General features: G+C 45.3%; 4 protein-coding genes across 4 annotated transcripts in view; 2 read left to right on the forward strand and 2 right to left on the reverse strand.

Moving 5' to 3' along the window:
• LOC125950785 (cryptochrome-1) overlaps positions 1–1,204 on the reverse strand; it is a 1,956-nt gene extending 752 nt beyond the window's left edge. Inside the window, exons 1-2 of the mRNA XM_049679078.1 lie at positions 951–1,204; positions 1–880 (exon numbers count right to left, since the gene is read on the reverse strand). The exon at positions 1–880 is cut by the window's left edge and continues 752 nt beyond it. Coding sequence (XP_049535035.1) covers positions 1–880; positions 951–1,189 — 1,119 coding nt within the window. The 5' untranslated portion in view covers positions 1,190–1,204. The remainder of the gene's footprint in view (positions 881–950) is intronic.
• Positions 1,205–1,289: 85 nt separating this feature from the next.
• On the forward strand, positions 1,290–2,625 carry LOC125950799 (serine/threonine-protein phosphatase 2A activator). Its single transcript, XM_049679112.1, has 3 exons — positions 1,290–1,386; positions 1,450–1,958; positions 2,019–2,625. The coding sequence occupies exons 1-3, from the start codon at positions 1,374–1,376 to the stop codon at positions 2,544–2,546; spliced, it is 1,050 nt and encodes a 349-aa protein (XP_049535069.1). The 5' UTR covers positions 1,290–1,373; the 3' UTR covers positions 2,547–2,625.
• A 240-nt stretch (positions 2,626–2,865) lies between these two features.
• Positions 2,866–3,727, forward strand: LOC125950818 (probable NADH dehydrogenase [ubiquinone] 1 alpha subcomplex subunit 12). Its single transcript, XM_049679137.1, has 4 exons — positions 2,866–3,046; positions 3,152–3,329; positions 3,385–3,469; positions 3,556–3,727. Exons 1-4 carry the CDS (start codon positions 2,952–2,954, stop codon positions 3,627–3,629), a joined length of 432 nt encoding a protein of 143 aa, XP_049535094.1. The 5' UTR covers positions 2,866–2,951; the 3' UTR covers positions 3,630–3,727.
• Positions 3,728–3,923: 196 nt separating this feature from the next.
• Positions 3,924–8,456, reverse strand: LOC125950770 (CD109 antigen-like). The gene is made up of 8 exons (XM_049679028.1): positions 8,352–8,456; positions 6,787–8,269; positions 6,548–6,709; positions 6,355–6,470; positions 5,991–6,280; positions 4,312–5,915; positions 4,097–4,250; positions 3,924–4,031 (listed from the first exon to the last, which is right to left on the reverse strand). The coding sequence occupies exons 1-8, from the start codon at positions 8,432–8,434 to the stop codon at positions 3,994–3,996; spliced, it is 3,930 nt and encodes a 1,309-aa protein (XP_049534985.1). The 5' UTR covers positions 8,435–8,456; the 3' UTR covers positions 3,924–3,993.
• Between the last annotated feature and the right edge of the window lie 1,544 nt (positions 8,457–10,000).

Raw genomic sequence — 10,000 nt, forward strand, 5'->3', positions numbered from 1 at the left:
AAAGCATGCAACAGCGTGTCGCGCCAGATGATGGATCCACCCTTCCTGTCGCAGTTGTCGCATGATAGCATCGATGAACGGATAGCCTGTCCTTCCTTCTGTCCATGCATCCAGATATTCCTTGTTAGTATCCCAATCTACCTGGATACAGACATCATTTCCTGACATTTTATCAAAATTGGGCGTCACAGCGGCAACACAATAGTAGAACTCGCGCCACATCATCTGCCCTATCAGCGATACCGGAGGTTGCGAGTGTTTCTGTCCCTTGATAGTCTCCTGAATCCTACTGTAGAACAACCGTGCGCTTAGGCAACCAAATTTCAGGTACGGACTCAGCACCGTCGTCGACGGCTCCAAGGAATTGGGTGATGTGTTCGGTTTCTCGAAACTACATATCCACGCTTTGCGACTTAGGCACTGTTCCATCCTACTCAATGCTTCGGTTTCGCCACCGGGGAATTTGCATTCCAGGAGCGATCCTTCATCAACGTCTAGCTCGTTCATGGTGGGCGGATCGTAGCATGATTGATCTTTACGTTCTTGAGAATCCTTCTCCGGTTCAACCCCTTTCCCTGGTAACTTCTGTGGTGCTGGTAATGGTAGCGGTATTGTGCAGGTCGAGGCCAGAGATGCATACTTTTGGTAGGTGAGTGGAGGTTTCCCACCGTTACGTTTAACAATCGTTTCTGGGTGGAAAATGGTATGCGATACTTCGACGTGAGTGGTCACGTTGTGTTCCCGAGCATGTTCTTCGACGGTTTTATCACGCTGGACCGCATATGGTTCGATATCGTGTTCGTAGGTAAGCAGCGACACGTTCCAACGGTCAAACAGTTCCGGGAAGATCTGTATCGGGTTTCCACGGACAACGTACAGTCTAGAATGTGCAGTAAGAATTCCTTCGAATGGTTAAGTGTCTGTTGCAGTGGCCGTTAAAAATCATTTACCTGGAATTGATTGTTCTCAAGTTTTCGTCCAGATTCACGAGGGTCTGCTGAAGAAAGCGCCACCGGTTCGGGCCCACGCGTAACCACTTGCGGATTGCCGGATCAAGCACGAATATCGGTCGCAGGCAGTACTTGGTGGGATTTTGCCGGACCTTATCAACCGCCAGGGAAAGAGCCGGGTTATCATGGATTCGCAGTCCCTTACGAAACCAGTGGATAATCGTTTCCTTTTTAGCCATTTATCGAGAGTTGCACAGAGATTTCGCGGCTCGTTTTGAACAAAACACGTTGTGAAATAAAAAAGTGTGCCCTGTCAAGTTGACAGTTGCGCAAATGTCAACTCAGCCAAAACACGCAATAAATAAGATTTTCCGAAGCGAGTGAAAACCCTTTTATCACAGAAAATCTCGGTTATCTTGAACTATGGCTGATGCAAGTATGCGGGAAATCAGTCTTGAGCCTGTGAACCGTGAGATTCATCTGGAGTTTTTATTTACAGACGCGGAAAACCCGCCCAACCGGGTGTACGTTGTGCCGGAGAAGAAGATCAAATCGGCGATGGATATGGCAAAGTGGGAAAAATCGGAAGCATACTACGACCTGCTAGGATTCATAAGCAGCATGTCTGTGGCGCTGCAGGGAACACGGGCCAGTCAGAATCTGGAAGTGTCTCCGGTTGTTGAAAAGCTAATGAATGCCATCGACCGGCTAGAGCAACTCGCCGTGGAAACACCACCGATCGATCAACCTGCTCGGTTCGGAAATGCCGCTTTCAAGACCTGGTTCCAAAAGATGCGATCCGAAAGCACACAATTGATCGCCGACGCACTGCCAGAAACGGCAAAAGAAGCGGTGAAGGAACTGCAGGTATACTGTGAAGAGTCGTTCGGCAATTCTACCCGCATCGATTACGGTACCGGACACGAGCTGGCTTTCGTGATGTTTTTGATGTGCCTGTTCAAAATAGGAGCTATTGAACGAAAAGACGAAGTAGCCGTTGGCTTGAAGGTGAGCATAGATAACAGTTGCATGAAGCATTGGTTGATAGTTTTCGTTCGTTTATTGCAGTTGTTCGACAAGTATATCATTCTCGTGAGGAAGCTGCAGGTAACCTACCGCATGGAACCGGCGGGCAGTCACGGGGTCTGGAGTTTGGATGATTTTCAGTTCGTTCCCTTCATCTGGGGTAGCGCGCAACTGGCAGTCAACAGTCCGATCGAACCGGCCCAGTTTGTGGAGGACAAAACGATCGACAAATACAGGAAGGAGCTGATGTTTGTCGGTTGCATCGATTATATCCGGCAGGTTAAAACCGGCCACTTTGCTGAACACTCGAATCAGCTGTGGAGCATAAGCGCCGTACCGCAGTGGTCCAAAATTAGCACCGGTCTGCTGAAGATGTACCAGAAGGAAGTGCTGTCCAAATTTCCCGTCATCCAGCATGTCTTTTTCGGATCGATTCTCACGCTAACGCCGGTAAAACCTGGCACACCGTTGCCCTGCCCCAGGTTGGGTATGGTCCCCAGGCAAAGCACTTCCGCTGTTCCACCGGTCCCAGCACCACCCAAATTTGGTGATGGTGATAGCACAATGTGATAATTCAGGCTTCGTTTAGTTTCGTCCGGATACGAAAGGATATTCTGTAACCAAACACGCGTTAATTTTGAATGCAGTACATGATAAGAATTCATTTTTGTCAACTACGTGAAATATCCGAAACGCATGTAGGTAAAAGGAAAGGTAAAACGTATTCCCTGCTCAAGTAAGTATTGTTAAGTATTGTGCAATCCATTTATTTCGTGAGATGCGATAATTGGAACAGTTTATGGGCTTTTTGCGACATACATTCGTCAACGGAAAATTCAAATTTCTTAATTTTGGGCTTGTTTTGACAATTGTCAGACCCCCCGGCGTTTGACAGCTGATCATCAAAATAAATCGTCGCTGAAATTTTTTGTGGAACGCGGATTACGAACTTTGGGCCCTGATTTTGCCTGTAAAATGGCTCGCTACGTTGGCCTCGATAAGCTGGGTAAACTGTTCACCTATATACGTGATAACGGAGGTATTCGAGCCAGTTTGTACAAACTGTACCGGTAGGTAAACTCCCAATAATAAACTTATGTAACAGATCCTCGGACCGCCCCAGCCGATGAAGTTCCAAAGGACGATAACAAAACCTTTCCGCTAATCCTTTCCAGAATGGACGAAATGAAGTCGGGACGTCTGGTCGGCCAGGACAAATACGGTAACAAATACTACGAAGATCCGTCGCAGTTCTACGGTAGAAACCGCTGGGTCGAGTATGCGCCTCATTTCAATCTCGAGTACGATGGTTCCCAAATCCCGGCCGACTGGTTCGGATGGATGCACTACAAGGTAGATTCGTTTGAAATAGTTCTGGGTCGCGATACTGATTTATACTACGTTTCAGACCGATCTTCCACCGAACCGAGACGGAAACCGTCCCCATTATTCCTGGATGCTGGATCATAGCGAAAACGTTTCCGGCAGAAAAGGTAAACATTTGCTCTCGATCTCTGGTACGCGGGACAAGATAGTTTCTTTCGTTTAACCGGTATGTACTCTCGAATGTTCCTTGCAGAGGCATACATGCCGTACTCAACTACGCGCCCGAAAGTTGAAGCGTGGGATCCGAAGAAACAGCAGTCAAACTGAACTTAGACGATGCTTGTAAATAAGTGGCTCTAGAAGCGTTGTAACATTGGTGAATACAAATGAGTGCACCTGAAAATGATGTGTAATGGTAGTATATTCCATATCCACTGCTTCAAAGTCTCCGTCGTGATTGAGAAACCGGGTGACTCGTGATGGCGACATAAGAAATCCAATCCGAAAATGAAGCCGACAAGCGATTACACAGTACAAAGCTGTAAGGTAATTGGTCTGTGGAATTTATGCGTAGTCGACTTTTTACGACTATAGTTTACTTTAAATGAAATGGTACTCGAATCAGCGGTTCTGTGAACGTTTATTGTAATATTCTATTCCATCGTGTTGTAATGTTAGAACCATTCCTTTTTCACTGAACAGTATCGAAGCTTTGGAATCCGAGTTTATCTACAAAGATTGAAAACAAATTTCAGTAAGCCTTAGCTAATTCTGATTAATCTTAACTAATTTACCGGGATCAGTGAGGTCATAAACTTTGATCGTGCCTGGAAGCTGCCGTGTAGTTTTGGTTTGGCGGAATCCTGTAACATTGAAACACTCTTGTTGTATTGAAATTGTTTCGAAGACAATCACCAAAACTGTGTCATCATTCTTCATCGCATTCGTCTGGGGGAGAAAGGCTTTATTAGTAGCACCGATTCGGTGATATGATCATTAAAAAACTTACGACGTATTGATAATGCTTCCGCAGCAGGTCAACAGATTCTTCATCTGCAATGTATCCGGTTGGGAAGGATATTTCACATTTTACCATGTTAGTCCTCTCACTGGCTCCTGATGGGTTGAAAGCCAAGCAAACCTGCCAATCCTCATAGTTTTCTGTATCGCTGGCAAATTTGGTAACTTTAATGCTAAACTTTTGTTCGCGGTGAACACTTGGGATGATGTAGCTGTAGTTAATATTAAATTTCCCTGTTAAAGTTCCTTTAACGGCGATATTCACATATCTTGTCTTTGGCGATAATTGAATGGTTTGCTTAGTATCGTCCTTATGATCAAAAGACATTTGGCTGAGAGTTGTGCTACCCGAATCTAACGCTTCCAATCTCCACTTGAACGTATGCTGTTGAAAAATCGTTTTGTCGGCATAAGCAATCAGCGCTCGCAAAGCGATGCGTGAGTTGGGCGACGGACTGGAAGTAGCACCGGAACGATAAGGCTGCTGACTGAGCCAGTTACAGATCATTTCACTATCCACGAGATTTCCTTTTTCAATCCACAGCAACAAGGCGTATGCTGATGCTTCCAAATCCGTACTGATTTTCGAATTCCACCAGTGCTCTGTGTTTGAAGGGTTTTGGTATTTTGTTTCCGTTAATTTCTGCCCCAAGTCTGACAAAACTGAATCTCTTTTGTGTTCATTTGGCGTATCAATTTTTCTGTTTTTAGCCAACTGTAAAGCATATCCAACCAATGCTAAATGGTACGAATCGGAGAGTTTGTGCGACGTAGATATTAAGAAGTTCGTGGCACTTTTCATAACTGATTCGTACTTCCATGAAATAGTGTCCAATTTAAGGAACAAGAGGAGAGCGTGAGCTGTTATTTCGATCGAAAGGACTTCATCGTTATCAGTAGTTTCGCAGAACGATCCTTTTTCTGATTGCTTCAGTTTGAGCCAACCCAATGCTTTCTCTAGTACTGGCCCCTGTGCAGGGGTATATTTCGCTTTCTTCGCAAAGATCAATGCTTGCACGGCTGTTAGTGTATCACGGCACGTGGAGATAGTAGTGCGATCAGTGGCAATGTTAAACGATCCATCTGCATTGGCTTGAGTCTCAATATTTTTTATCGAAGCCTCGACAATCTCTCTTGCAATCGCCATTTTCTCTGGCCAGTTCATTCTACTTTTGATAATCACTTCATGCACTAAGGAAGCTCTCATGGCCTTGGTATAAGGATCAAGTGATTCCGTCAGTGTATCCAGTAGCATATTTTTGCCCAAATTGGGAGTTTTGCGTAGATTTTGGCTTAACTTTACCGACACTTTTACAGAGCCAGGTTCTGCTGAAGGAAGAATATCTATCGGAATTTTTGTAAACTTAATTTGGCCGTTATGGATGCTGACCGGGCGTGGTATTATACCAGAAACCAGTTTACTCTCTGGCTCTACTCGCAGTAGGGTTGTAGCATAGGAGTATGCGGGGGACGGGTATATGAGTTCGGCGCATGCAGTAACCTTAATAGTACCCAGTTTTTTGGGTCTTATTACAAATTCGGCACGTTGTACTTCATAGGGTTTGAGTGTACCATACACAGTTTTAGATTCAGCTGGAAAAGGAACAGAATATGTTTAGATTCATGCTGAAATCGCAGAACGAAACAAAACAAGAAAGCATATCCTACCATCCATGTGTCCGGAGTTGTTGACGAAAATGAATTCATTAGCAGAGTTCTGCAGCTGGAGCAGCATCACACCCGAATGGTTACGCTTGTTCACGATGTAAACATCGACGTGCACCGTTTGTAATCCGGTCACTGAGTAGGGCACATGAATATGAATTTCAACTGGACTTTCACGCCGCCTAGTCTCCGGTATGGCGATGCGTAGCCCCCTCTGTTCGCTATAGGCAAATGCAGTTACTGTCCAGGATTTGATATGCAATGGGATGTTGAATGTAAAACTTGAACTATTTCTGGAAATGCAGTAATAAGAAATGCAATTTAATTCCGACTCATTGACATGCCATTTCGCACATGCCATTCCAACCTTGTTGCATTCCAGAATAGCAATGGCGCCAATTTACTAGTAGAGGGTGCATGATAGTCGATCGATTGAGTTGCCACCTTGTACACATCATATGACACAACCGATATGTAATCGTCCTAAAGGGTGATCAAAATGCAAATATTTGTTTTAATCTGTTCCCTACCATTGATATAGAAACTCATTTAAAACTTGCCTGAGGATCTGCTGGACAGCTAAACATAAGCTCGATATCTTTCTTTATCAGGTTCTCATCTAATGAACCCTCATAAACTGCTATCCCTACTCGTTCATTGGGATTGGCAGCAACAGTTAAATTATAATTGTTTTCATGCAGCGACTGCAGCTCAAATTGTAACTGAAACGTTATATCACCATAGGGTATGCTTAAGTAGTTCAACATGTACTTAATCGCGCTGCTCGATGTTTCATTACCTCTTGTACTTGTGGCAGAGCATTGGCCAACGAGACGGAAGTATACACAACGGTGCCGCTGTTCATGGCAAAAACATGAATCCGATCGACAGCAGAATTTATGGAAAGCCTGTCGTCCGAGATATGGTGATGAGTCGTTGGAATTTCGTTTCTGTGCAACGTTATTCTATTTCGACTCCTAAAACTTTGCATTACTACAATATCGTTCACAGCAGCCGATGAAGTGACGGATAGTTCCTTACGATCCCCATTCAGAATCAATCTGGCATGAAGATCAGGGTTGGATGAGTTCTCTTCTACGGTGAGTGTGGCTGTTGCATCTCCGTATGTTGCAGTGAATGTAAGCGTCTGAGCTTCGTCTGGCAGCTTAACAGAGACAACTGCAGTTCCCAGTTGATCTATTGGTGCTTTAAATGAACTAATCGGGCCAGTTTCTTCAGAGGCAGCGGTCAGGGACACTTCTGGTGCGGTTACCGACAGCGGCTTCCCGTTGGGTTTGGTTAACTTCACAAGGAACGTTACATTATTGCCATTCTCAAAACTAACTAACTTGTGCAGCGACAAATTGTATGGAGTATTGTAGATTGTTATCACGGAGTCGTACTGATGGAAGCGTTCGGTTAACTGATTTGTCGTGATAATAATTGCCTTCACGATTACGTCTCGCGCATTCTTACTCCTATCCGAGACATCAACGAGTTGGTCAACGGGAATCGCGACTTGCGTGCTACCGTCAATAGACACTTCTTGCTTGTACGGTGCACGATCACCGGACAGTTCTAGCTGAAGCCTTCCCTTTAGGGGCTCGCCAAACGTGTACCGGGCTGAAACGTTGAGCAACACTTCACTATCGCTAACCATGATAATGTCTTTGGTGGAGATGCTTATTTCATGGATAGGTTCGTTGTCCTGTACCACCTGGAAATAAGTTTCCGTTGTTTGTTCTCCGATCTTTACACCAAATGTCCATTGTCCCAACTCCAGTTGATGGCCCAGAAGATATTCACCGAAATGTATTTCTTCTGCGTCTAGCTTAACGCTCCGAGAAAGAATTTTAAAGAGTCCGTCGTCTAAAGAAATGGTCGCATCAAAAAAGCGAGCACCGGCCGGCATCGGCTTGTATTGCGGATCGGTCAGAAGGATCCGGTATTTTACGAAATCACCCGGCCTGTACACTCGTTGGCTCATCTGTATCAGCACCTTCGGTTGATAACGCAGTTGAATTACCGCAGGGACTCCGTAGAACTCATTCGAGAATAGGAACTCCAACTCCATGCTGTGGTTGGCGTTCTCATACCAGACCAAAGGAATATTGGAGCGCTTGTAATTTCCTTTTGCGACGGTGCTCGTTATCTGCTCTTCATTTATGTTTCCACTTTTCCTGATGATTATATTACACTCTTGCTGGAAATCAGCATTCACCAGCAACACCTCAATTGTCTGATTCGAATATGCCGTCGATGGTATAATAGCAAAGTGATCACTGTTGAATAGAAAGCATTGCCGCTTGGTAAGGAGAGGGATGAAACAGAAATCGATCAAGCGAACTGCACCAGATGTACTACCTTTCGTCAGCATAGATCGAAGTGATGTACAGTAGAACGACTACCAAACGCACTACACTATAAAACCGACCGTATGAGCACATTTTCACCCGATCGCCGGCACAGTTTGCGGTAGACTGCGACTCTCCGTGCTGTACTGTTTACCATGATCGCAGAATATCTGGGGATTCCCGATGCCGAGGAACAGGTTATCATATTTATGGCTGACCCTCGATTAATCAACCAACAATCGTGGCCAGTTTTGTTGATGCTGAGCGCGTAGCGATGATTTGTGATGCTGTTGGCTCTGTGGTTAATAAGTGAGAGTTCGCATGCATGCTCGGCTCTATCTATTAGTATGTGTGCGTTGCAAGAGCAAAATGAGCCTTTCCGGTAAAGGTAATCGAAAGTAAAACCCAATAACTACTCGTCAGTAGCGTATTAGTGCGTTCATTATGTTGTCTAGAACGGACAATCGATACAATTTGAAGAAGCAAAGCCGCAAGCAACAAAGACTCATCCCGTACGTAAGAACCTAAAACTACCGACTCAGTAGCTCAGTGGCTTGAGTAAAAGAATGGAACGACCATATCTAATCTATTGACAGCTCCCATTAGCCCTTCAAACAATAAATCACGCACGCACCCTCGTCAAATTGAGCGGTTCGCTAATGGATGGGGTGGCGAAAGGCATTGGTAAATCGCAGCACATGGGGAGTACTCTCCCAAAGTTGGCACGAGAGCAAACGGTTCCCTTTAGCGACGACCGCGATCTGGCCGACAGCATCCACCAAACGTCGGTAGACGTCTTCATCGTACGCCCTAGCGGTGATGATGTTTCGTCGCAGGATATTGGTCGTGTCCGGTGGCTCAACAAATTCGGTAAATTGTAAAATAAACAATCAATATTTGTTCGTCTTAAGATGTGTACCCAGCGTCACGTTGGAGTCATGTGTTATCAAGGCTTTGGCAGTGTTCCCTTTTCCCAATTAGTAAGTTAGCCAGTGGAGTAGGATTTGACTAATTTTGCGCAACAAGAGCTACTGCACAGTCGAGTGTTTTTTGATTCGAAAACTATTTGCTAATAATCTTTTCCAACCAACAATAGCGGTGTAGTTGCCCTGCATGCTTTGCTGTTCCTTAGCTCTTCATGCTTATGTTTTAATGATGCCAACACGACGGCGCGTAAATATGCTTACGTTCATTCATTGACGGACGCTGCACCGGTTCTCGGTTCTCGCTTGGGAGGGAACATCGTACGCCCTCCTTAACACAAAACCGTCCGGGTTGGTACCCGATAGAATCGCAGAAGGATGTGGTTGATGCAAACACGGAAGGCAATTCCGCAGCCGCATCAGTACGTACGACCGTCCTAGATTTATCCCGATTTGCCATTGTGGTTTGGTTTTTGGCACATCGTTTCGAAGGGAGGTGGGCCTTGATAGTACGCAAGGCGGTTGCACTTAGATCGGAGCGCATAGGAATTGGTGAATTTGCTCGAAGCATCGAACGTCAGAGCAGATGGTGGTGGCCGTAAGCGTGAAACAACAACAGAGCACCATGCAATCGGTTCGGTTGATGAGGCTTTCTATTGATTGTGGTGGCTGGCCCGTGGTGTTTGTTGTGGTCTAGCACAGCACAAGCACCGAGGCACCATTCGGGGCCTGCACA

The sequence above is a fragment of the Anopheles darlingi genome, chromosome 2 (assembly GCF_943734745.1).
Source record: "Anopheles darlingi chromosome 2, idAnoDarlMG_H_01, whole genome shotgun sequence".
NCBI lineage: Eukaryota > Metazoa > Arthropoda > Insecta > Diptera > Culicidae > Anopheles > Anopheles darlingi.